General features: G+C 50.9%; 15 protein-coding genes across 15 annotated transcripts; 7 read left to right on the top strand and 8 right to left on the bottom strand.

Moving 5' to 3' along the window:
- Nucleotides 1-490: 490 nt before the first annotated feature.
- On the bottom strand, nucleotides 491-2,193 carry COCCADRAFT_83644 (uncharacterized protein; the record flags this gene model as incomplete). Its single annotated transcript, XM_007709349.1, has 3 exons — nucleotides 491-671; nucleotides 726-1,813; nucleotides 1,876-2,193. The coding sequence occupies 3 exons, from the start codon at nucleotides 2,191-2,193 to the stop codon at nucleotides 491-493; spliced, it is 1,587 nt and encodes a 528-aa protein (XP_007707539.1).
- An 892-nt stretch (nucleotides 2,194-3,085) lies between these two features.
- COCCADRAFT_83737 (uncharacterized protein) lies at nucleotides 3,086-4,195 on the top strand (the record flags this gene model as incomplete). The annotated part of the gene is made up of 3 exons (XM_007709348.1): nucleotides 3,086-3,296; nucleotides 3,358-3,656; nucleotides 3,764-4,195. 3 exons carry the CDS (start codon nucleotides 3,086-3,088, stop codon nucleotides 4,193-4,195), a joined length of 942 nt encoding a protein of 313 aa, XP_007707538.1.
- A 111-nt stretch (nucleotides 4,196-4,306) lies between these two features.
- Nucleotides 4,307-5,467, bottom strand: COCCADRAFT_83485 (uncharacterized protein; the record flags this gene model as incomplete). Its single annotated transcript, XM_007709347.1, has 3 exons — nucleotides 4,307-4,415; nucleotides 4,499-5,158; nucleotides 5,229-5,467. 3 exons carry the CDS (start codon nucleotides 5,465-5,467, stop codon nucleotides 4,307-4,309), a joined length of 1,008 nt encoding a protein of 335 aa, XP_007707537.1.
- A 71-nt stretch (nucleotides 5,468-5,538) lies between these two features.
- COCCADRAFT_83529 (uncharacterized protein) lies at nucleotides 5,539-5,796 on the top strand (the record flags this gene model as incomplete). The annotated part of the gene is made up of 1 exon (XM_007709346.1): nucleotides 5,539-5,796. A coding segment is annotated over one exon (258 nt), but the record flags the coding sequence as incomplete, so codon positions are not given.
- A 49-nt stretch (nucleotides 5,797-5,845) lies between these two features.
- Nucleotides 5,846-6,322, top strand: COCCADRAFT_83445 (uncharacterized protein; the record flags this gene model as incomplete). Its single annotated transcript, XM_007709345.1, has 1 exon — nucleotides 5,846-6,322. The coding sequence occupies one exon, from the start codon at nucleotides 5,846-5,848 to the stop codon at nucleotides 6,320-6,322; it is 477 nt and encodes a 158-aa protein (XP_007707535.1).
- A 77-nt stretch (nucleotides 6,323-6,399) lies between these two features.
- Nucleotides 6,400-7,584, bottom strand: COCCADRAFT_32701 (uncharacterized protein; the record flags this gene model as incomplete). The annotated part of the gene is made up of 5 exons (XM_007709302.1): nucleotides 6,400-6,464; nucleotides 6,496-6,886; nucleotides 6,932-7,150; nucleotides 7,201-7,443; nucleotides 7,495-7,584. The coding sequence occupies 5 exons, from the start codon at nucleotides 7,582-7,584 to the stop codon at nucleotides 6,400-6,402; spliced, it is 1,008 nt and encodes a 335-aa protein (XP_007707492.1).
- A 428-nt stretch (nucleotides 7,585-8,012) lies between these two features.
- Nucleotides 8,013-10,183, bottom strand: COCCADRAFT_32700 (uncharacterized protein; the record flags this gene model as incomplete). The annotated part of the gene is made up of 2 exons (XM_007709301.1): nucleotides 8,013-10,048; nucleotides 10,105-10,183. 2 exons carry the CDS (start codon nucleotides 10,181-10,183, stop codon nucleotides 8,013-8,015), a joined length of 2,115 nt encoding a protein of 704 aa, XP_007707491.1.
- A 334-nt stretch (nucleotides 10,184-10,517) lies between these two features.
- COCCADRAFT_1045 (uncharacterized protein) lies at nucleotides 10,518-10,815 on the top strand (the record flags this gene model as incomplete). Its single annotated transcript, XM_007709253.1, has 3 exons — nucleotides 10,518-10,540; nucleotides 10,617-10,747; nucleotides 10,802-10,815. 3 exons carry the CDS (start codon nucleotides 10,518-10,520, stop codon nucleotides 10,813-10,815), a joined length of 168 nt encoding a protein of 55 aa, XP_007707443.1.
- A 948-nt stretch (nucleotides 10,816-11,763) lies between these two features.
- Nucleotides 11,764-13,962, top strand: COCCADRAFT_1044 (uncharacterized protein; the record flags this gene model as incomplete). The annotated part of the gene is made up of 3 exons (XM_007709252.1): nucleotides 11,764-12,041; nucleotides 12,089-12,213; nucleotides 12,263-13,962. The coding sequence occupies 3 exons, from the start codon at nucleotides 11,764-11,766 to the stop codon at nucleotides 13,960-13,962; spliced, it is 2,103 nt and encodes a 700-aa protein (XP_007707442.1).
- A 190-nt stretch (nucleotides 13,963-14,152) lies between these two features.
- Nucleotides 14,153-15,638, bottom strand: COCCADRAFT_32698 (uncharacterized protein; the record flags this gene model as incomplete). The annotated part of the gene is made up of 3 exons (XM_007709300.1): nucleotides 14,153-15,193; nucleotides 15,248-15,310; nucleotides 15,372-15,638. The coding sequence occupies 3 exons, from the start codon at nucleotides 15,636-15,638 to the stop codon at nucleotides 14,153-14,155; spliced, it is 1,371 nt and encodes a 456-aa protein (XP_007707490.1).
- A 469-nt stretch (nucleotides 15,639-16,107) lies between these two features.
- Nucleotides 16,108-16,263, top strand: COCCADRAFT_83596 (uncharacterized protein; the record flags this gene model as incomplete). Its single annotated transcript, XM_007709344.1, has 1 exon — nucleotides 16,108-16,263. One exon carries the CDS (start codon nucleotides 16,108-16,110, stop codon nucleotides 16,261-16,263), a length of 156 nt encoding a protein of 51 aa, XP_007707534.1.
- A 651-nt stretch (nucleotides 16,264-16,914) lies between these two features.
- COCCADRAFT_83550 (uncharacterized protein) lies at nucleotides 16,915-17,412 on the top strand (the record flags this gene model as incomplete). The annotated part of the gene is made up of 1 exon (XM_007709343.1): nucleotides 16,915-17,412. One exon carries the CDS (start codon nucleotides 16,915-16,917, stop codon nucleotides 17,410-17,412), a length of 498 nt encoding a protein of 165 aa, XP_007707533.1.
- A 662-nt stretch (nucleotides 17,413-18,074) lies between these two features.
- Nucleotides 18,075-18,419, bottom strand: COCCADRAFT_83662 (uncharacterized protein; the record flags this gene model as incomplete). The annotated part of the gene is made up of 1 exon (XM_007709342.1): nucleotides 18,075-18,419. A coding segment is annotated over one exon (345 nt), but the record flags the coding sequence as incomplete, so codon positions are not given.
- Nucleotides 18,420-18,550: 131 nt separating this feature from the next.
- Nucleotides 18,551-20,016, bottom strand: COCCADRAFT_32696 (uncharacterized protein; the record flags this gene model as incomplete). Its single annotated transcript, XM_007709299.1, has 4 exons — nucleotides 18,551-18,626; nucleotides 18,864-19,295; nucleotides 19,396-19,673; nucleotides 19,984-20,016. The coding sequence occupies 4 exons, from the start codon at nucleotides 20,014-20,016 to the stop codon at nucleotides 18,551-18,553; spliced, it is 819 nt and encodes a 272-aa protein (XP_007707489.1).
- Nucleotides 20,017-23,243: 3,227 nt separating this feature from the next.
- Nucleotides 23,244-24,122, bottom strand: COCCADRAFT_1040 (uncharacterized protein; the record flags this gene model as incomplete). The annotated part of the gene is made up of 2 exons (XM_007709251.1): nucleotides 23,244-23,686; nucleotides 23,744-24,122. The coding sequence occupies 2 exons, from the start codon at nucleotides 24,120-24,122 to the stop codon at nucleotides 23,244-23,246; spliced, it is 822 nt and encodes a 273-aa protein (XP_007707441.1).
- Nucleotides 24,123-24,548: the final 426 nt, after the last annotated feature.

Here is a 24,548-nt window from a genome sequence, read left to right as displayed (position 1 = left end):
CTACTGCGTAATGCAAGCGAGCGGTATGCGTGCTGCGTGTCGTTTTTACAGGGTCCAATGCAGAGTATGGAGAGCAAAGGTGGTGACGTAAATGGGGGGAGCTAACAAGGGCGGAAAAGAATTTTTACCCGGGTGAGTTGCCAGGTTGTGATGGGGCGTCGTTTGCTTCGGGGCCCGTTCTGGGGAGTGGACTTGGGGGTTATGCAGGGCGGTCTGAGGATGGGGGGACTTGGCGTGCAGGTGGATTTTTATGGGGAGAGCATGGAAGGAGAGCCGATAGTGTGGGTGTGGGTGTGGGTGTGTGCGTCGATGAGACGTAGCTGGGATGGTGACGTGTGGTAGAGAAGGACTTGGAGGTCTTTTTCTCGGTAGATTTTTGGGTTCATGTAATTATGAGTTGATTCATGATATTTTCATTAGACTATTTCGTTTCATACAACACGATACAGTGCGCCGACTGTCTTAAATCCTTTTATATCTAAAAGACTTTCTAAGCCATTGTGATATGCTCATCTGCCATCGCCTTTTCGTCTCTACGTGCCATAGTGTCGTTCTCGTGTTCGGCCAATAAATCGACCATGATGCCATGTGCTTTGTGTGTAGGCTTGATTTCGAAAAGCTCGTCCATGCGCTCGAGCGGGATACCCTTTGTCTCTGGAATCAGGAAATAGCTGAGACTCGTTAGTTCATGCTTATGGTGAGAATCAAGGTGGGGCAACACTTACACAAAAGGAATAGAGAGCAACATGAGGCAAGCAAAGAACATGTAGACACCATATTCCATGGTGGAAAACATCTGAGGAGTGAATCTCGAGATGATAAAATTCCAGAACCAGTTGTTTGCCGCAGCGAATGCTTGGCCTAGAGATCGGGTTTGCTGGCTGTACATTTCAGAGTTGATAACCCAGGGGGTACCGTTCCAAGAAGGCGTGTAGAAAGTAGTCCATAGATAGAAGAAGAAGATAGCGCTGATTCCTCCCGGTGAAAGGTCGCTGGATGGGTTGCTTTCGGGTTGAGCAATCTTGATGTAGGCAGCAATGTACCACATGCATAGAGAGCCGCCAAATGCGCCGATCATGAGAAGTTTTGTACGACCAAGATAGTCAATGAGCCAGATGAGCCAGACGAATGTCATAACTGTCTTGACGACTCCGAAAATACCAGTGGTAAGGAAACCCTGGGTAACGCCTAGACTCTTGAATACGGTCGGAGAGTAGTAGTTGATTGCGTTGATGCCGGATCCGTTTTGCCAGAGGAAAAGCATGCCACCGAGGAAGATACGCCACATGACCTTACGTTGTTTGAGTGCCAGGAATGGCTTCCAGAAACCTGGGCCAACAGTGGCTCTCTCGTGTTCCAGTTGATGATCAATAGCCTCGAGCTCTTCGACGATGTACGTATGGTCCTCTGGTAGTTGGCGAAGCCAGCAAAGATCCTTGATGGCTTTTTCGCGCTTTCCCTTTGCCAAATACCATCGTGGTGATTCTGGCATCCAGAGAGCACCGAGGAGCAGGCATCCTGCGGGAATGAGCTGTACAGCAAACGGAATGAGCCATTGTCGGTGTGAAGGTGCCATGGTCTCCTGAAGACCGTAGTTGATCCAGAAACCAACCAGTCCACCGATTTGCCAGCCGAGCTCATAAATACCGACTAGTCGTCCACGTACAGCGGGTGGTGATAGCTCAGAGATGTAAATGGGAACCATGTTGCTGCAACCGCCAACACCAAGTCCGGCGAGAACGCGGCCACCGATAATCAGACCGAGACCCCTTTCGCGATTGGCACCAAGCATCATACCAGCGCCTAGCATGAACTGAATAGGACGCCTTGTCAGTTTGCTTCTCCAAAACAATCTCGCCTGGGGTATCAACTCACAATCAGAACCCAGAGAATTAGAGACCTCTTCCTGCCGACGTAGTAACTCGACACGTATGCGCCAAAAGCACCAAAGAAAGCACCGGCTTGGTACACGGAGACGATGTTGGCTTTGGTAGTGTTGAGATGTGATGCAGTCATCTCCTTGAAGCGGAACTCTTCGACGAACGAAGGAAGTGCCAGTGTGGTACCGATGAAAGCTGAATCATATCCGATCATGCAAGCCGCCCATGATGCGACACTTGCGGCGGTATAGACTCGCCAGTTGTAAACGGCCTTTGGCGTCGGCCTGTCCTCGACAAGCGCGAGAATGCCCATGATGAAGGTACTATCTGACTTGGCTTCCGAAACCCAGACGGTGTTGATGAGAGGGGGGATGAGGTTGCAGGCCAGGCCAGGGAAGCAGCTGCCGGCAAGGCGATGGGAAAAAAGAGATGGCTTTGATAAAGTAGAGATCGTCCTGCATCTATACTATATACTCCTGGCTAAGGAAAACGTGCTCTTTTGCGGAGTAAAATGTGGAGAAGGCGTCGGACTCCGCATGGAGTGTGAGCTGTAAGGATGTCAAAGTGAATTTGACGTTAGTTGATTGGCCGTGGTGCCGGTTCGCCGGGAATGTGATGGTAAGATCCTGCCCCGGATGAATCTTCGAACTCTCTTCCAGCAGATCCAAGATTCGAGCGATTGCGGGGAAGTGCATTTGCAGGTCTGCGCGTCGGATCGCGTCCCAAGACTGCAACTTGCGCGCCTTTGGTGCCGAATGCGGAAATGCTGGTATTATCCAGGCGGTTGGGAGAGATGCAGAGCGCGGAATTGCATTTATACGCGAGGTTTAGCGGCCGTTGTCGCTCTGTTCATTGGACACTACGCGCAGACGCCAGCAGAACTTCGGTCCGTAGTTTGCACCTGGACAACATGCACGCGCCTTTCTCCACATACAGCGTGTCTTTTTCCGGGGCTCAAGCGCTCCAGTTCTGGCTTGTCGGACTAGGCATCGGACATGATGATACGAGTTGGGAGGCCTTTGGTGGAGAAGGTGTACGCAGTATCTATCTTGAGAGCAGCACCTTGAGCACACTTGATAATCTACCTACACCCCACTTTAATAATACGACAATTCAACTTCAACTTTCAGAAACTGATACCCTGCCATTACCGTAAACCAGCACCAAGTCTTCACCACTGAATCCCATAATTTTACTCGTCAACAATGTCAACAGAATCAACAGAAACCAGAATACCAGACGTATCCCAAACAGAACGTCATGGCTACCTCTTCGGCTACCCAATTGCACACTCAATGTCACCTCTGCTACACCAGACTGTATACGATGGGCTAGGGTTAAACTGGTCACAATACCCTCTAGAATCAAAAGACATGTCACTCTTCCTTCAATTGATCAAACATCCACAATTCTACGGTAAGAAGCCAACCCAATAATACCATTTAAAAGAATCCCAAATCCTAACCTCCTCCAACAGGCGCCTCCGTAACCATGCCCCACAAAGTCGCTATCCTCCCCTATCTCGACGGCCTGACAGAAGAAGGCCGTGATGTCGGCGCCGTAAACACTCTTTTCATCCAAGAAGACCCATCGACAGGAAAACGGCTCTACATGGGCACAAACACAGACGTCATCGGCATCCGTGACGCATTCGCCTACAACGTCGACGCCTCAAAGTACGAAAACAGACCTGCTCTCGTCATTGGTGGCGGCGGCGCAGCACGAAGTGCCGTTTACGCCCTTCGCAAATGGATGAAAGCCAGTGCGATATATCTCGTAAGTTTTCCTATATCCTTACCTCCCCATAGATAGTAACTCAGTTGGCAAAACAAACAAACATTCTGCTGGAAGTTATGCTAATGCGAATTCGAAAAAAAAAATAGGTAAACAGAGACGCCTCCGAAGTCTCAGCCGTAATCTCCGAATGCAACGCCCGCGGCTACGGCTCTTCCCTCATCCACGTCTCCACCCTCGCCCAAGCTCAATCCCTCGCCGGCGTCGGCGCAATCGTATCCTGCGTCCCCAACTTCTCGCCCGCAACACCACAAGAACACAAAGCCCGCGACATCCTCAACTGCTTCTTGCAAAAAGAGCACAAAGGCGCGCTGCTCGAGATGTGCTATCACCCTACTACATGGACCGAGATTGCAGAGATAGGGAAGAACGAGGGGTGGCAGATCGTCTTAGGGACCGAGGCGCTGATTTATCAGGGGTTGGAGCAGGATCGGTATTGGACGGCGAGGGAGGTGAGGGAGTTGCCGGTGGAGAAGGTGCAGGAGGCTATTGCGAGGAAGTTAAGTGAGGCGAGGTTGTAAAATGTACATACTATATGACTTGAACGAGACCAAAAAAAAGCGGAATAAAAATGAAGACCGATATATATAATTCTATACAATTGTCTTGATTTCTTGAGAAAAAAAATGGGTCTATGCTCCTGGACGCGAATAGTCTAAATGTCGTACCCTCCTCCATACTTCGCGTACCGTTCTTTCTTGACTCTGACGTCCTGTCTCCGTCGCAGACGGTCCTGCCGGCCTGCATATTTCCTCGTCAGCATACCTCCCCACTCCAATTCAGAAGAACAAAGTCACAAAAAAACAGAAAGAAAAAAAACTCACCGAATAGCCAAATACAACCGACTCCCCAACGCCACCTCCTCAATCGGCGCATTTGCCCAATCCTCAGGCGGATTCGCCGTAGTGACCAACCCCCCGGCCTCCTGTAAAATGGCAATTCCAGCCGCAACATCCCACTCCCAACAGCCCCCCTCCCACCAAATATCCGCGCCACCCATAGCCACATATGCCAAATCCAGCGTCGCACTCCCCAGACTCCTGACTCCATGTACCATCCCCCCTTTCCCCCCTCTGCCCCCAATCTCCGCCGCCATGTTGAGAAAGCTTTCAACCTTGCGATGCATATTTCCGTCGGGAGTATCACGTCTATCCTTGCCCCACTCACATGCGAAGACGCAGCCTGCGGGCGCATTGGCGGGCATGGGCGGTATGCTGGGTTTCTGGATGAGCGGGAGGCGCTGGGTTTCGTTTAGGAAGGCGCCGCGACCCGCGCACGAGGTGAAGAGTTGGTTGGTAAACGGGGCGCAGATGACGCCGATGAGCGGCTTGTGGTTGTGGATGAAGCCGATGCTCGTGCAGAAGGTGGGGAAGAGGTGGATGTAGTTTACGGTTCCGTCAAGAGGGTCGACACACCATGTTGGCGAGGCGTCGATTAGGTAGTCGCGCGAGGCGTTTTTGGAGTAGGTTTCTTCGCCGATGAATCTGGGGATTGTTAGGTGGACTGTGGAGAGAGAAGGGGTGGGAGGGGGGGAAGAAGGGGGTGGGAATGTACTTGTGTGAGGGATATTTTTCTTGGATTTTTGTCTTGATGAAGGCTTCGACATTTTCGTCGGTTTCGGTTACTAAGTCTACTGCATTCTCTTTTTGTACGTGTTGTTTTTCTTCTGTTGTTGCGTTCTCGCTGTTCATTCTTGCTTGGGCCGCGTCCATAAGCATCTTTCCCGCCTTCTTCCCCAGGTCCACCGCGAACGCATAAATCTCGTCTAGCTCTTCTCTTGAGAGCTCAGCCATGGTAATTGTGCGTTTGTGTATGTGTAAGAGCTACTCTCAGGAGACGAAAGGGTATTGTGCTGCGGTGGTCCGCATACATTGGAACCCATTGCGCCGCTAGTTTCCTACCGTCGGAAGCCGTACCGGCTAACCACGGTGGAAAGGCCCACAGATACTATGCATTGGAGGGTCATGTGTCCTGGTTTGGGGGTTGGGGAAGGAAGGCCGATCGTAGGCATATGGGTAAGTCCTTTTCCGATTCCGACATCGATCCAAGCCTCGGAATGAGCGTTGTGGAGACCAACACCAACATGCTCCGCGCACGCGTCTTCAACAACTCTTCTACTTGACAGTACTCCAAACACTTGAGTGTGACACCCAAAAAAAACCTCAGCAAATATGTCAAAGACAAAATCCATCCTCCTAATCAACGGCCCAAATCTCAATCTTCTCGGCACGCGCGAACCCGCAATCTATGGATCCACCACCCTCTCAGACGTAATCTCCTCCGCCACAGAACAATGTGCCAAGCTCTCTATACAATTCTCACATTCTCAATCAAATCATGAAGGCGTGTTAGTAGACCGTATACATGAAGCGCGTGCAAATGTCGACTTTATCGTGATCAACCCTGGAGCTTTCACGCACACGAGCGTGGCACTGCGGGATGCTTTGAGCGGTGTGGATATACCATTTGTCGAGGTTCATATCAGCAACATTCACAAAAGAGAAGCCTTCAGACATCATAGTTACCTGAGTGATAAGGCTGAGGCGGTGATCTGTGGACTCGGTGTATTTGGATACGAGGCAGCTATTGAGTATGCTGCCAGGTTCCTCGAGAAAAAGGAGGAAGACGATGAAAAATCAAGGCTTTAGCAATTTGGTTGAGTAGCCTTTGTGTACGATCAATGAAATGGCTCCTATACCAATCGGAGACGGCTCTTGACATGATGTCAGACGTTCGTACTCCTGAACCCCTCGCTGATATCTTGTCTTGCTTCCAAGTATGTTTGCAGTGCTGCAATAGCCGGTAACAGAAGCAGTCACACTCAATGTCTGCCCGAAGCCCCATGTGTTTTCTTCATTGTCGTGTAAACCGCAAAACCTTGCAGGATCCTCAGGAGCAGCAAACTTTTGAGTCAAGACTAGGGTTACGGAAAGGATTGCCAACAGTATCTGGACTACAAACGCAGTGGCTGGGTTGAGAAAGATGTAATACATGAGCTGTATGCCGAATCGAGCTGGAAAGAGTGTTCGGAACACGAATCTCTTCGTGTACAGCTCTCTATCTGTAACGCGACGTACGAGAGCTTGGAAAGAGCTTTCTGAGGAAGAAATTGGTGACTCGACTTCGAGGCCTTCTGGGTTGTACAGAATACACACTAGTGCTGTCGATAAGTCGATGATTATGAGAAAAAAAGGTACGAGTAACGATAAACGCTGAACCCGGGTCTTGATTACCTTCACGCCATGGCTAGTCACAACCATTGTTGGTGATAGGGCAATGGCGGCCATCATGGAGGTCATAAGAAATATTGCGAAGCAGATGACGAGTATGAGCCGGATCTTTGCAATAAGTCTGTACCTTTGGAAGTACTTGCGTAATGTTATGAGGGCAGCGAGGTAAGAGGATGACGACAGAGCGCAGATGTATAGGATTAGAACAAAATGGGCGCCTTGGACTTTGAAAGCCTTCTCAGATACCTAGTATACTTCCATTAGTATAGAAATTCTAAAGGGTAGTACGAAAGTACCTTTATCCATCCGCTGAGCAATACGATGAGCTGCTGATCACCCAGGCCTATGATTAGCGGGTCCAAGAAAGGACGCCATGCGTAATACTTCTTCCATTCGTGTTCTAAGAAACGTTCGCGAATAAATCTTAGTGGTGCGCGGAGAGTAAATTGGCCCTTGGTATCGAAAGCTTGATCGAGAAGCATAGCAAGAATCGAGGCAAACGTGGTCATGAAGCTCGCAGTGACAAAGGAAATGACAACCTACAAAATTTTCTGTAAGCTGGGGCACAGGTAGTAGGCATATCCACTTACACTAATGCCGGCAATGTCAGGATCAGCTCCGTTTCCACAATCTCCACCAAAGGACTCAATGGTATCGAAAGTGACCCAGGGTGGTGCCATAATATGTGACTGAGAGACAAGATGCTGGGAATGAACTGGTGGAACTGAAAAGGGTAACTGGTTGTGATCCAGAGCTCGAATATAGCTCTGGAAGGTGCATTATGTGTGCGTTCGAGAGGGATTTGGGGGAATTAAGATGAGAGAGGCGAGGGGCTCATAGGAAAAGAGACAGGTAGCAGGTCTGTGGGTGGGAGGGAGATGGCGCGAGTGAGGATGTTTGAGTGACTCGCAAGCAAGGAGGGTGAGAAAGTAGTCGACCACTCGGTGTATCACATGGCAAGAGCAGCGGAGGCAGTAGCCACCAAACGCAGAGGCTACCTAGCCATAGTTATACCAACAGACATTCAAGAATTAATCATAGAACATATATTGTTCGGGGATATCCAAGCGGACTTTTCGGGTATCAAACACAACTCTAGTATACATCTTTACTTCTGCTTGCTTTTCGCCTTGACCCGAGCAGCTAGTTTCTTGATGTCCTCCTGTTCATCCGCCGTATCTTGCTTTGACTTTTTACTACCCCGTTCCGCTTCTGTCTCGTCTTCATCTTTTCCTTGCTTTCGTTTCTTTCGGCCTTCTTCTAGCAGTGCCTTCATACCTGCAGTCTCCTTGAACCGAGGATTCGTGGGATCGATAGCAAACTCATGACTCTCGTACAACTTCGCGAAACGTGGGTCAGTGGTGTTGATTTTGAAGTTGTCTTCCACCACTTGGGCATTCTTTTTGACCTTCTTTCCCTTCTTCTTAGCCTTCTCCGATTTGACAATTTCGTTCATGTCAAAGTGGCGCATCTTGGAATCGTCCTCATCGGCCATGAGCAGCTCCAGATTCGCACGTTCTACTGCAGCTGCCTGGTCTTGAAGCTCCTGCTCTGCCTTCTTGGCCTTCTTGGCTTTCTTAGCCTCCTGCTTTGAGGCCTTAGCAGCTTCTTCGGGATCAGAGGCAAAGAATGGATCGTTGAATGGATCATCCTCATTCGCATCCGCTGGCTTGGTGGCCTCCTGCTCAGCAGGAGCGTCAGGATCTCTGCCAGCTTTCCTAGCAGCCCACCTCTCCTTGCGCTTCGCTTTCCTCTCCCTCTCCTTCCGTATGTACTTCTCCATTGTCGTCTCTTGCACAGGAATATCGTTCTCAAATACACCACCACTACCGCTCTCCTTAGACAAGCCTCCAGTAAAAGTGATTTGCATCTCACTGTCCGGCTTTGGAAAGTCGCGATCATTCTTTGCGGAAGCCTTCTTCTTCGATTTGGAGGTCTTGCCAGGTGCCTCAAGACCTAACGCTGCTCTGAGACTCGCTGCCTTGTCTGCCTTTGCAGCCTCCTCTTCGTCTTCAGAGGATGAGGAATCCGTGCCCAAATACGCTTGCAGTTCATTTTCGTCGATTTCCTTGCGCGAGAAAGCGCGCTTCTGTACTTCCTTCCTCGTGGCGTCGTCAGCATCCCAGGTCAGCTTAACCTTTGAGTGAGTAAGCGCGTCCGTTGAGAACTCATTCGGCTTGTAGCCATCGGGTAGCTTGGAGCATTCATCGTGGGGATCTTGGTCGAAAGTGGTACCATCGGGAACGAATCGTAGGTCGAAGAAGTTTGCGCTTGTCAAGTACTCCCTGCCATCGAGATTATCGTAGATGGACTTTGCAACGTTGGCAGAAGAGCATGTGATGATAGCGTAGTAGTATCGTAGTCGGTCGAGTTGGTAAGCCCTCAGCTTGGTCGAATCGAACTCTTCCCCAGTTTCTTCTTCTTGCAAGACAGCCTTTGACCGGCCCTCTTCGTCCGTACCCGAGGCATCAGAATCATTGTCAGACATGCCGATATTGTCCTTGTCCTTGTTCGCGGTCGAGGCGAAAATCTCCCGGGGCGGACCTTCGATTTCCTCTCGTTGCAGACGCTCCATACCAAACTCGCTGGGATATATGACGACGTTAAGGATTCTTCCGTCAGCTGCAACGAAAGAATTTGCGACAGCCATGATATCGATGGCACGGATGTTGTCCCAATCCATGTTGACTGCAGCCAGACGTGCCGAGATGTCACCAGTCGGAACCTCATTGCCCTCGCCAGCGAGCTCAGCCTGTTCGTAGATGTCTGCTTCTTCCTCTTCGTCGCTAGAACTTTCGTCGGACGACGATTCAAGCCCACCGTCTCGAATTGGGTCAAAGCCTTGCTGCTCAACCCGCTTCATTTCCTTCAGAACAGCCTGGTCCCGCTTCTTGCCGGCAGGGCGCTCGGGTTCATCGTCGTCGTCGTCGTCGCCATCGCTATCTATTTCATACAACCTCTCGACAACCTTCTTGCCCGCGTCTTCTGATATCTTGCGACCATACTTGTCGACCTTGGCCTTGTTGTAAAAGTCCGGGTCGCTCTTTATGCGCGCGAATCGGGGATCAAGCTTGGTCTTGGTGTGCTTCTTGGAGGGCAGTCGAAACTTGGGGTCGGTCTGGAAATTTGCGAATCGCGAGTCACCTGTGAATTGTAAGTGGGCTATCAAGTATTGTGCAAAACGACGTCGCATGGCTTACTGGCAGGCACACTAGCCTTTTCAGACCTTTCGGCCTTTTCAGCCTTCTTTGGCAATGTCTGTCGCTTGGGGAGGGGCATTGTGCAGTTCTTGTGTGTGATTGCAGTCGGTAAATGTGAATGCGACGCGCATCTGGGAGCTGCCGAACTTTTTCTGCCGAGCGGTAATGTGTCGGCTGCAATGAGCACTTATTGGATACCATCTCGGTGATCCAAGCGTAGCCGGGGTCCAGATGCCGATCTGGGGAAGCTGCGTCACTATCATACAGGTTAAACTAAGAGGGGAAATGCATCACACGACGGAACCGCTTGGAACCGACAGCTCCTCAACCATTTTCCTCCTTGAAGCCAGCCTTCATCCTTTTCTCTCATCCAGTATACCAACACTAGCTGAACAGTCACTCGAAACATCACCATGACTTATTCCAGGCTTCTCACGTAAGTCACTCAATTGGGCCATCCAGCTCAGCTCCCTTTCCCACCGACTTTATAGCTGACACCGCCACTCTTTCAGACCCCGCAGCATGGCAGTGCTGTCTATCATCTCCCTGGGAGGCGGCTACTTCACTCTCAAGTCACGTACTCTTGCAGACAAACAGACGGTTCGCAGCAATGGTGACTTTGCGGTCTCCGTTGATCGATCCGGTAGGTCGCGTCACGCGCTGATAAACGCCCTCCAGTGCTGACTGCGGGACACAGGTGGTGGTATTTGAGCACAGAATACAGTTTGTTACATCTCAATAGCAGAGGCCCTGCTGTCTGGCGTTTCTTTTTCGGTGGCGTACCCAATCTCGGCTTATTTCGTTCTCTTATCAAAATTATGCCTGCAGCATCGTATATCCTCCCGACGCATGCACGCGACTCGAATAGCGATATCGTGTAGCAAGAAATTCGATATTGTTAATAAAGCACTACACTGAAGCTATCACTTGCTGAGAGGCCTATGCCTGATGTCACGTGAGCATCTACTAGTCCGACAAAAGGTCTCGTAACCATCTACTGCGCACAGGGCGAAACACCTTTTTATAGCAGCGAGAACACATGCCTTCCACGTTGCCCGTTATAGGCTGGGTTCCGTCTCAGACTCCCTATACGAGCAGTGCGGATCCGTTGGGTAGCCACAATTGGCCGACCCACCCGTTGCTAAATATAAACCACTCAGCCTCGATGACGAGAACCCACGAAAATCACAACAGCAAGTAGTCAACAACCTTGTGACTTGTTGCTCCAAATGCGAAACAACTTGCACGTTCCTCATGAGACCGGATCCCATCAAGCCGCCCGGGTGGCTTTCAGCTGTGCAGCTCCGCCTTTTACGGCTACGCTGTTACCGTTCAACTGACATGCCCCGGCGTATAGCAAGGGTGCGTCATCAGCACTGTGGATATAACCTTTTGCAAGAACGGATAGGAGGGCCCCGCTCGGCCATACCCTTCGCGCATGCTTACGAGAGCTCATCCACCTGCGCGCCCGGGTAGCGGGATTGTCATGGTTTAAGCACAGCTCTGCCACGCAAACAACACATCATCCCACGTTGCTATCCCACTCGTGCTTGGTGGACCCATATTCTTAACCGTCAACTCTTGCCACCTCGCCTTGTTCGTTCAAATAGCTCGGATCCATGGTTATCTAGTCACTAGCGCCGTGCACCCAATTTCACTATGCGTATCATGACCAGCATCGCAGGGCACTCTACCATAGAAAACTCTTCTCGCAGCAAACCTCAACAAGGAGGAAACAAGATGCCACCTCATACGAACGTCGTAGCAGCGGCGAGCCATGTCCGTCAAATCTTTGAGACTAAGAAGCTCGCCTACAGTATCATGGGAGCATTCGAGATGTTATGTCTAGGGAGCGGGCGCCCAGTATCCGACCTATACTTTGCATATGAACACAAAGATTCCAGTCGTATCAAGAAAAAGCTCGAGGCAGATCGACGGTATGTTCGAGCAAACTACTTTGCAACATATCCACTGACGATAACAGCATTGTATTGACCGATGGCATGAACCCGTTGACCCCATCGAAGATATTGGTGCAAACAGGGCCTGCATACCATGATATAGGATGTACAAGCTCTGCAGCGGTCGAAGTATACTTGCTGCCATCAGGTGAGTTTAATTATTAGCCAAACGCAACTTCGAACTAACCATTTTTAAGGTTTATACGGAACACCTCCAAGCGGCACTCTCAAAGACAACATAGTCCTGTTGGGCAACAACACTGCAGGCATGCTGAGGACTTTCAAAGGTCTCAACATGTTGTACCTGGTCAAGTCACTCATTGAGTTCTGCAAACTGCGCGACCTGAGCTGGAACCCTATGGAGAACCTGCTGCTTCTGTGCGAGCGCTACGGAGGCCAGGTTCAATCTGTTCGGAACCAGTTGGACCAGAAAGCGGCATACCAAAACTTTCTCAACACACCCTTCTTCGCGGGCTTGTCTTGTGATCAACAGCGCAGGTGCTATCAAATACTGACCGGACAAACACCACCGGCTACCACCACAACGAATTTCTCATTACCTCAGAATGGCTCATCGCGATCGCGTTCTACCGCCGATATACCAAACACCCAGGCTATCTCTGATAATGCTTCGCCAAATATTTCCCAAGGCCTTCGGCAAATGGAAAGGGAGAGGCCTTCACTGAGACATACCCTCAACATGGGGTCTTCTTCTGGAAATCCTCCTCCGAATTCCTCGAGATTACAAGAAGCTACACCGCCAGCAGGAGATTCGAGATCAAGATATCGTTCAATCAGCACTATCAACACTAGACGCGTGTCCAGTGGCCCACAACTAAGTCTCAAGATACCGAATGAACCAGTCGGAGCCTCATACCCATACCGAAAAACTTCAGCGCCAATGCAAATTATTCCGCCTCTCCCAGAGCAACCATCCAAGCCAAATACTCAAATCTCCCCGATACCCAATTCTCTTCCAAGTATTCAAACCAGACGCTCTCTAACAAGATCCGGCGCCCAACGCGTAGGATCACGCGGATCGTATATCCCTCACCAAACACTCACTTCTGACCCTATTTCCTTGCCTCCAAAACACCCCAAACGCCATACAGCGGCCTTTGAAATGTCCGCAACCCCAATACAACTAAGAGACCCCCAAGCACCCACCGAACCCCACGAAGAATACACAGAACAAAAACAAAAAAGACTCCAAGTAGTCGGTCCAAACGGCCTCTACCAACCCTCCTCTCCACCCCCAACTTCCGCCCTACCATCCCCACCATCCTCGCATAAAACCGACCCACCACCCAATCCAATCCACGAACTCGACTCCCTCCCTAACCGCACCCCCTCATCCTCCTCAAACGACCACGATGACAACGAAGAAGAAGGCGAAGACATCATCACCTCTCTGACCGCAGACATCGAATCCGCAATGACACCCCAGGCCCCACTCCCACAATCCCTCAGCATAAACATACAAACCGCATCTCCACCCTCAGTAAAGCGAAACACACTACCTGCAAGTTTGATACCAGGCTACGCCAACACGCAAAGACCGTACACACCACCAGAAGATGAGGAAGCGGAACAAGGATCAAAAGGACTGGTGTGGGACGGCGACACAACGGGTCTAGCGTCGCCGCCGCTTACGCCCGCTCCGCTAGCAGTCTACAAGGCGTACCGGCCGCCGCCGTTGGCGGTGGGGACGCGGAGTGCAAGCTCCATGGAGGGAGATGAAGAGAAGAGGGAGAGAGAAGCGCGGTGTGCTGATCAAGAATGGAATCTAGGAGAGCACGCCCGGGCGTCGGTTGAGGAATTGTTGGATTCGAGTATACTGGCTATGGAGTATCAGGCTGAGTTACCGGAGTTTGATCACGGGTACGGGACTGCATGAGAAAGAGAGAAAAAAAGCAAGTTTGCCGCGCACACAGAGAAGAATGAGGGGTGGAAAGGAATAATGTATATTGCAATTGTTGCGATAAAGAAGGGTATATACACCTATATTCTCCCATGTACAGCAGTAACAAACCGAATCATACGTAGCTTTTTTTTTCGCTACAGTTTTTTTTTCACAATACAGTTTCTCACAACGGCACTTCTTCCATCATCTGCATGGCGCCTTCGCGACTGACAGTGATGATGACATCTCCGAGTGTCCGGGTGGAGAAGCCGGCCTCGGAGTATCTGAAGTAGTAATCCCATTTGCGCTTGAAAATCTCGGCACCTTCGTCGTCCATACCCTCGCTACTCTTTTCCTTAATGAGCTGCGGCTTGATGGTGGATTCCCAAGAGTCCAGGAACTTTTCGCGCCACAGCCGCAGGGCCTTGGCGTAGTGGGGCCCAATGTTCTCGATGCTGTCGACAATGAGAGCGCCCTCTGATCCCGTGTTGATTGACGCTACAAGCTCTGAGACGGCGGGAAGATGGCCACCGGGGAAAATGTAGCGGCGGATGAAGTCGTCTGATTTGGCATAGGCTTCGTATCTGGCATCAGGCATGGTAATGCATTGGAAGCATGCAATACCGCCTTCCTTCTTGAGCAGCTTGTCTATGCACTTGAAGTACGTGACGAGGTATTCTTTGCCGACAGCCTCCAGCATCTCAATTGACACAACCTTGTCAAAGGGTCCTGTTTCAGGGACTTGTAGGCTGCGGTAGTCGCAGAGAAGTACCGAAATCTTGTCGGACATGCCTGCTGCTCTTATGCGCTCCTCTGCCAGCTCTTTTTGTTCAATGGAAAGAGTGAGAGAAGTTACCCTGCAGCCTGTCCGCTCGACAGCCCGCATGGCAAAGCTTCCCCATCCAGTACCAATCTCCAGAACGTGATCTGTTCCCTTGATGCGTGTGTTATCAATGAAGCGGTCGAGCTTTCGCATTTGCGCCTCGTAGAGGGTTTCGTTCGCCGAGAGTGGGTTCGACTTTGGAAGCCATATCGGGCACGAATAGGTCATGTCTTGCGAGAGGAATGCAGCGAACATCTCGTTTGAAATGTCGTAGTGTGCAGAGATGTTGAGGCGAGCATTTCTGAGGTTGTTGCTACCTCTTAATAAACCAGCAAGGCCGCTAGAGATTGCAGAGGTGAAGGTTGAGCCGTTGGAGAGGTAGTTGCGGTTTAGGATGAAGAGCTGTATATGTAAGTTCCTCTGTAAATTGAGCAGTCCTCAACTTCTAAAGCTCACCTCGAAGAACTTGGTCAGATCCGGTGTTGAGACCTCTCCCAGCATGTAGCTCTCTGCAAAGCCCTATTTTCTTTTTGTAAGCATTCGGTCGTTCGGCCCCTCTCAAGTCTGTTGAGATGCTTACCATGTCTGCGAAAAGTGCAATTCGCACCCAGAACTTCTCGTCCCGCACATCTAGGAAAGCAATTGGAAGGCCTTCTTTGTCCGAACCAAATGCTACCGAGGACTTGCTGGAGCCGCCTTCGAATACCACCAGCTTACCATGCTTCAGATTCTGAAATTGTGAAAGGGTTCCATTTTTGCACAGGCTGACCAATGGTCCCCAACCCTGCGATGTGACTGGACTTAGGATTGAAGAGACCGCTCCTGTTACCGAACTGTATATTGCCATCTTTTCAGATTATTTTGCCGCGCAAGAGGTTCCAATTGCACTGCAGGTTCAAATACTCAATTGTGCGTCTAAATGTAGAAATACGACGATTGGTTCCTTTAAGCGCCTGATCAATATACAGGCCCCGCTGTGATGCGTTGGTGATGAGCGTGCGGGGTCACGTTATCGCTCAGATGATAGCCAATCGAGTTGCGACTAGTATGTGAAAAGGCCGAAAAGCAACGCTACAATGGTATCGCAAAGACACAGAGAAGGAAACGGTACGAGGAACATGAACAACAGAAAGCCGCTCAAGTCCGACGCAGGGCATACAACTCTATTTCAGAGCTCCAGGTAGCTTGCCGTCCGCTGGCCGGATTGGCCGAAAGCCGAACCGGAACATTTGTTTACGCCGTTTCGAAGCTATGCGCCTGGTGGGTACTATGGCAAGTGTGATGCAGCCGGTGAACCTTGCCACTTTTAGTGATCAATGACGCCGTCTATCCGCCTAGATATCGTGCGTGAGTGGTGCATGTCCGAGCCGGCAACACATGTACAGGGTACAAGGGACATGGCAGATTTGCAAATTCGCATGGAAGTCTGTTCCTGGATTGCCATGGATATTGCCATAGTTGAGAGGTACTGAAACGAAGAAGCTGTGGTGTAACACAGAGCCGCAGTTTAGAGTTCGAGAAGCATATGTTCCGAAGCTGGGTGAGGGGCAAGTTATGCAAGAGCATACATCTTAGCGTCTCGGGCCATTGGGGGCCTTGCGATCAGAGTCTGGGAGAGAATCGACGCCGGCAGATTGTGCGGACTCGCAAACACTCAATGGTTGCAGTTTGTAATCACTAGCTAGGGCCGAAGGCCTACCCTGGAAAGCCGGTGGTTCGATAGAAGCGGAGGCCTCGCATTCCGTTTGTTGTAAGATCGTATTGTTGTTCCGGACCGAGTCAAGGGCGAAGAGGTGCGCATATCACCATCATGTTAAACCTGGGGGGCGGGCCAAACATGTTGAAAAGAAGGTTAAAGAAGAAGAAGGAGAGGAAAACAAGGAAAACAGTTTGATTTTGTGCGCCTGTAGCTTGGTTAACTATATTGCAGCATCGTCATCATGAGCTGTACCACATGCACTTTTAGTCTATGCGCCGCGGACACGCCAGACGCTTACACATGGCGACGGCGCGTCAACGCGTCTTCCGCGGCTACGCTTCGCGTGTTGCCAACTACACCACAACCACACAGTCGATCGGTAAAATAACATCTACAAACGAAGCACGCCGTAATATTACCCAAAATGCTCGCTATACAGCCCTCCAAGCCCCAGAAGTGCACGCCAAACCTTCTCCCCGCACGCATAAACCACAATGGCCCTATCCCTTCAACCTCACAATACTGGAAGCCCTCCACCGATGACAAGGGCACCCAACACGCTCACTTTCGGGGTCGCCACCTCCACGGCACTGTTTTGCCTCTCCCAGAAAATTATACCGGCGCCATCCTCGCAGTCACCGAAAAGCAGTTACCGCAGTCGAGACGACCCACGGAGTCAGACGGTGACGAGACGATGGAGGACGGAGAAGAAGGGGCCATACCCGTAGAAGTCAAGATTGCAGAACAAGTGGGGGAATTCGACGAGGTCGTTATCTGGGGACACGGAGGGGAGGTGGACCCTGGACAGGACATGTTTGTCAAGGGACTAAAAGAATGGGTGGGATTTGCAGAGAGCATGCATCTTGACGCGGACGACGAGACAATCACAGAAGCGGAAACAGGGAAAGAAAAGAAGGGTTGAGGGATCGCCAGTATGCCGTGTTGGATTGTGAACGTCACGAGTGCTTGGTACACAGGACTATACGAGCAGAGTCGTATTAAGAAACGTGCATGATGTTTTGAAGAAACATGTGAGATGGGGTATAGAGGCATCAGCCTTGAATCGTTATCAAAACGATCAAAACAACGTCAAGTCTGATGCTCTGCTATTTGGCCACTTGGGTCTTATTCCATGCGGTCTTCTAGTGTGGAGACGACTATATGCAAAAGACGACGGGCATGACGAAGAAGCAGGCGTACATCAAGATGAAAGCGCCAATGTGACACTGCCTGAGATAAACTCAAAGTGTAACCAGGCAGAAAGGATATATCAATTGCATCTAGAAGACGAAAATACCGTACCAACGAATATGAAAAATCATGCCAACAAATTCTGAAAACCACACCAGCCAACATCAATCCCCCTCCCTCACACTTCCCATCCACTCCAACCACCCCCAGCCCACCCTCCCAATACTTCCTCGCCCAAATATCCCCATTCATCCATCCAAACCCACCACCAATACCACCAAACAGCAACACAAACGCGGCCCAAATTCCGCTCCCACACACATCCCACGCCCACCCGCTCTTCCTTCGCCACCCACTTATCAATCAGCAGTGGGGGTCTCCACTCACACACACTCACACGCACCCGCCTGCGCCTGCCGTCCTGCCACCTACGAAACCCGAGTAGCTGGGAATCCGAGGGTGCGAACGCGAGCTGCAGTAGGGGTTGGCTAGGTGCATGTTGTAGTGGGTGGTTTTAGTTTGATTTGGATGGTGCAAGGGAGGAAGTGAGGCTTTCCCAGGTGTGTGGGTGGTTATGGTTGGAGGGGAGGGGACAGGGTAAAGGAGGGTTGGATTGGGTTTGGGGATCCAGTGAGAGTTGTGTGTGGAGATTAGGTGGGATGATGGGGAGGGGGAGGAAGAGGGGGATTGGGGAATTGGGGAATCTTTTTCCTGTTTTTCTTTTTTTGTGAGGGACTTAGATGGGTGAATAGGTTTTGAAATTGATAGTTTGATCTATTTCGTATATCCTTGGCTGCCAAATTTCTGCCGTCTTCGCAACAAAATATCGGAAGATGGCCAAGACAGAGTTTGTCTCAATCCCCCCATTTTCACAATTTTGATTCACTCTCACCATTCATACCCGTATCCGAGAAATCAACAAAACTTTCTTCGCCATCGAAATGCCTAAATGACGCCAAGAACAGTCAGCAAAAGCCACAACCCATAGTGATTTGGTAAGACGTTTATCCAAACGGTTATCGCAAGGCAACACGTCATGTAAACTTCAGCCCAGTGGATGCCCAACCCCCGACTAACACCAACTTTGCATGTGGAAAAACAGCCAAAATCACATGAGCAATGATCACACGACGCAATCTTTAGAATATCAAAAGGTAAGAAAAAAAAACAGGTCACACTTACCAACCTCGTTCGGCACCACCAGACAAAAAAGATGTCTCAGAGTTGAGCTCACACTCCCAGTTCCCAGCGATGCCCTTTTCGGGGTCTGCCGACCTCCGAACAAATCTGGACAGACCAGCCGTATAGCACTTGAAGTCGTCTTCGTCGGGATTCTCCGGCATCCGACCTGTCAGTACCCTCCCAGCAGCAATCATAGTAGCCGCATGGGTGCAAAGCAGCACACTCTTGGGCTGCTCCGGATCATTATCGAGAGCCGTAACAATATGCTCTAGCGCTCTTCTCACACGTTGGTGTAACTCCACAATTGACTCGCCCCTGGATCCCGCCATGTGCATGGAAACGTAGTCGGCATCCAAGTTGTCAAAGTGCGGAGTCAGGAGCTCGAGACTGGGCGGCTCTGGGTGTTTAAAATGGGCGCGTCCAAAGAACTCCCTGTGCACAGACTGATGTATTAGTTACAGTAAACTCTCTTTGGTGTTCACACACTGGTGTCTTTTTTTCGCCAGAAGATCTACTGTAGGCCCGTACTTACCCTATCCCACGGTCGACCCTAATTTTACCCCTGGTCTTTTTCCCCTCATTGAAGTACGCGTCGCTGAATGGCTTCAGCGTCTGCAAGCAGCGATAAAACGGGCTAGAATAGATTCTGTCCACCGGAGGCTCGATTTTGGCGAGATAATTTGCCAGCTCCTTACTCTGGTGCACGCCTTTGGCCGTCAGTGGCGGGTCGGTCGGTATACCGGTTGGTGTGCGTGCCATGGACGCGGTGTAGACGCCTGTTTGAGGGTCCACCGACCAATTTGCCCGAAACTAGACATGACAAAGACACCGTCAGAATATGTCTTCATGATGACGGTCAGCAGATCGGAGTGGGGAGAGATCTTGACCCCAGGGTTTGACGGGGGCGGCTCATTTGGCGGAAGGGCTACTCCGTATGGCACATGACAAAGTTGAGAGGAAGGCGCGATGAGAAAAGGTAGCAATGCAAGGACGAATGGGACAGGTGAAAAAGGCCTAGGGAAATCAAGATTCATCTAACATGGCCCGTGGCGCATCTGACGCAACGATGAACCCAGGACGGCTTCTTACACAGTAGAGAGATAGCAAACTTTATACTTACCGCATGTCGGACAATATAGACAACCTCTATCATAGTCTCGGAATTTTTCCTTTCCGCACGCTTCGCTGACAGCGGCTATGATATTAGTGTTGAGCAGTGTTGGCTGTCAAGCGCACGTACGAATTGCCTTGCGATGAAGAGTTCGCTACCAATCTCCCCAAATGCCTCGGCTAATCACACTTCCGAGATGCCAGCTCTGCGCGTGCAATGCTCAAGAATAGCTATTCGTCTTGGGGGCCGCGGGGCTTGGGATTGATGATAATATTGGTCAGTGATTGCTGTGGTTGCACAATTTCCTTTCCCAATGGGAATATGTACATATGCAGTACTGCAAGCGATGTGAAACAATCGGACCGTTCCTCCCATCCCATGCCCGACCCTTTCGGATGCATGTGTACAGCCTACTAGTTAGTACTTACGCACGTTAGCAAATAGTCGTCATTCACGTGTGAAGCACCTTGCGTGGGTTCGTTGATCAGCGCGGCAGTCGAGACTTTTTGCTTTTGCAATTAAGCCACACACCGCATCATCGCCGTCGTCATCGGTAAATCCCACGCTTCTAGCCCTACGCATACAGTCGACCTGCGTAGGATCTGCTAGCGCAGCCCTCACTCGAGATATTTCAATAAAAATACATGTTTACCGCAATCGCGGTGGAGGAACGCGCCAGCCCTTGGACGAAGCGCACTGACGAGCTGCGTGAATTCACGTTCGCCCTGCTGACTGCTGACTGCGAATCTAGGAACGTACGCTTGCTTGACTATGTTGAAGCTTAATATCACTTTTAAGGGTCTAGGTGGACGGGAGGCTGGAACAGCTCCTTTACTCGTAGAAAAGGGAACGGCCATAACCATGGTCGGATGACCGGCGCATTCAATTTGATCCACGCAACATCAAGTCCTTCACATGCCCTTTGTGATTTGGGACTAGCGACGTCTTCCCTTTTGCTCGCGGGACGGTATCGCTAGCGGCGGTGCAATTTGCGAAGCGAAAAAGCGGTGCGCTGACGGTACTAAGGCTGAGGAGGAGCCTCGTAGGGCCACTAGGTTAGTTCTAAGGGAGGTTCGCAAGAGCACGGAGGGCGGACAAGTCGGTATGACTTAACACACTGTGTGTTTAGACCTGTAAGAAATTGTCCAGGGCCCTGGAATCTCCAAAACATTGAGCATTGATGGGCATTTGTGATTGGGCAGCCTTGTCCGCCGCCTCCAAGTGCGCCTCATTCGTTATAAGCAAAACGGCGTGATCTGGTACGCTCCGGCACTTGCCCTTATGGTTTCGGCATGTGCCATACTGGAGCCTGCTCAGAATGCGACTTGACACCGGTGCAGCCACCGACGATCGCGGCTGTCCTTGTGGTGTGGAGGGTGCTTTGCCGTCCAAGTTACACGTTGATATGCAGGATCGTGTAGCGTAAGTGGTGGAGTCATGTCCAAACTTTGTATATGATCAGCAAGGGTTCCAACGTTTCGAGAAGGCTAGGTTGTTGTCCGTCTCCATTGCGTTGGGTACTTGGAGGATCGCTTCGAGAAAAATTGGCTTGTGCGCGCTGCTGGGAGGACTTCTACGGTTAGAACCTCATCCCGAGCACTTCCGCCTGCCGGAAAACAATTACTTTTCTGGATAACGTAGCGAGCATCACGCGCACGGCTGTTATCCATTGCTGACACACATGTTAGCAATCAGGCATTTACCTGGGCAGTTTACGTGAGAAATCTCTGGGGTACTGTATGACGCTTCTACAACACCGTCTCTGTGGTGAGGGCACATGACCATGGCCTCGCCATCCGAAGGCGTCGTTGATGATCGCCGGACTAAACCAGGCTCGTCAGGACCGCTAACTTGGTACCAACGTAAAAAAGGAAGTGTGGGCTGATAATGCCGATGGGCTAAATGGGCCCCTGTCAGAAACTCGGGACCCAATTGAAGACTGACATTGTAACGTGCGCGGGATGGTGGTGCACTGCTACACCAGAATCAGCAAGGGTATGCGAATCAGCCCCTCATGACTCCTGTCCTCAGGGCTGCTAGCCACGCGAAGATAAGCCAGAAGTTAGCCACTTGCGATGCGCTAAACTAAGGCTGACAGTGGCTGTTGTAGTTTGGCAGATGTATGTAGCACCTCCTCAGTAGTCGCTGTATAGCGTGCAAGGAGCCATCGCGTGCGACGGCAGTTTAAAATAATCCCGTGTACCTGGAACAAAGCAGTGAGCGTCTTCAGCCTTGTGATTTGCTTCAGGTAGCTGTAACGTGGCTGACGTTGCCCCTGGTCGTGCGATCCAGAGAGATGGTGTTGTTAAGTCTCAACAGACACCGTCACTGGAGCCAAGATGCATTCTGCGCGCCCCTAGTCAACGAATCGGCGCAACTGTCGCGTGAATTCTGTACTATACTTGTCAGCTGTCATAGTGTAGCTACGTATGTATGTGCATAGGAGCACCCGAGAGCGAATTAGACGCTCGTCCTGCTCTTCTTCAAGCCCCCTTCTACTACTATAGAGTGGGCAGCGTTAATACTGGCGCAAAGGCATATTCTCGTTCATTTTAGCCTTACTTGGTTGACGGACCCACCTAGCTGGGTGGGAGTTGATGTCCTTGGCAATTGAGCGCCACTCACTCACGTGTGTAATCGATTGGGTATCCAGGGCTTACGCATGCCAATTTGTTGGATGAGAAGCATCCACTGTGTCAATGCTCAACAGTCATTGCGGCTGCATCCACCTTGACATTGATAGGCGGCTGCCCGTGTGATCCACTCCCGGGGTCGATTTGGTGGGGTAGAACCCTTTCATGACTTTCATGACGGTCTATCGCAACCAATAGCCCCCACTTGGAACGAGCACATGTTCCCGGACCTACCCGAGTCGAATGGAGCTGTGCTCATTCAGGTGCCATTGATAGAAAAAAACAAACAGTTGAGGTGTTTTGCTGAAGAAATAGGACGTGGGATGGTAGCACGGCACGAGGGGCTGAAGCAGGATCTGGACGTAATGAATACCACTGGACAGGAACCCATGCATGTAAGTACGTAGAACTTGTGATTGCAGAGGTGTTCGATTGCTTGGCAATGAAATCAGTGTATTGACTTGGAATTAATGGTTTTTGTTGATAGAAATCCGAGTGACTATGAAACTCAGCTGGAAAACAGAGTCAGTAAAGAGTTTCGTGATTTATCGTAGATGGCGTATTAGGGGCAGTGAAGAAACAAGAGCTTGTGAATGTAAAGCTGAGAGTGGCGTAATGGGAATCCGCGGAAACAACTTATTTTGCAACAGTGTCGTATAGTGGGATGTCTCCATTTGCCGCTCTAGTTGTGGCGCGTGGGGAGACCTTGCCTCTCATTCCAAGCTTTGTCTCAGTGACCCAGAGGCGTAGGGCGATAAGGTACCGCACAATGATGAAGATGACAATAGCCGCCACAAGAATGCCCATGATGTAGCCAGCAACAACACCCGAGGAATTCTTCTGGAGGTTAAGAAAGGGGTATACGTAAAAGCCTTGAGTGGCGTGGGTAAGGTAGGCCAAGCCAAGGTAACAAGCCAAGAGGAGAACAACGGGCACCAGGTCCAGCCAGGGCAATCTCGTGGTACTGGGGAAGAGGATTTCGCAAAATGCGTAGAGCGAATTGAGAGCGTGCTGTGACGTATTGGACCAGATGGAGAACGTGGTGGGAAAATCAGCCGCAAGGAGAGCCCAGAAAACAACTGGTTGACGTCGTCAGTTGCTTGAATAGATGCAACGCTAAGATGAGCTTAACTTACTGGTTACGATCCATGGATAGACGACAATGGTGGAGTAGAACATGCTGTGGGCGACCTGCAGCGGCTTGGGCCAACGCGCCAGGAACGACGTGCCCGTGAGCCAATAGCTAGCCGTGTGCACTGCAGAGAAGGCATAATAGAAAGCAAGACCCCAATACGTCAAGACGGTGAAAAAGGAAAAGGAAGACCGGGATTCCTCAGATCTGCCGTGCGTAGCGTTCCAGCCAAAGATGGTAAACAAGGTCGTAAATGCATACAGGGCCAGGAGTACGCGGTAGCCAAACAGAAGGCTGGGAGGCAGGGCCCAGGACGTCACAAATCGCGTGGGGTCGAAGTGCGCGGCGGAGTAGGGCGCTGTTATTCGGTGACCAATAGCCATGACGGGGGTCGAAGGGTGCCCTGTTCCCGTGCCGCAATAGCTGCCCAATCCTCGGAACGCACCGGTAAGAGAAGCGCGAGAGCGAGGAAGAAACGAACAACGGTGGTTGCAATGGTTTGTGAGCGGGTTTCGGGTGGTGGTGGTGATGCTGCGACGTGGTGTCGCGAGGGTACCAGCAAAACTCAATTTGCCCAATTTCCGAAGGCGAAGCTGAAAAGGGCTCCGTCTCCGATCCGAGTCAGGGCGGACTGCAAAGGGGGCGCTAAGGCAGCCGCAGTGTGCTATTCCGCTTTGGGCCTACGCCTGGTGATCAAGACGATACTCATCGCCTGTGCCTTCGTAATGTAACGAAACTACTCCCCCTGGCCCCCGCTTGGGCTCCCCACGCTTGCAGACATGGCTGGACGGCGAGGTCTGTTCCCACAT

The sequence above is a fragment of the Bipolaris zeicola genome, assembly GCF_000523435.1.
Source record: "Bipolaris zeicola 26-R-13 unplaced genomic scaffold scaffold_7, whole genome shotgun sequence".
Taxonomy (NCBI): Eukaryota; Fungi; Ascomycota; class Dothideomycetes; order Pleosporales; family Pleosporaceae; genus Bipolaris; species Bipolaris zeicola.
This window is presented reverse-complemented; position numbering and strand designations above follow the sequence as displayed.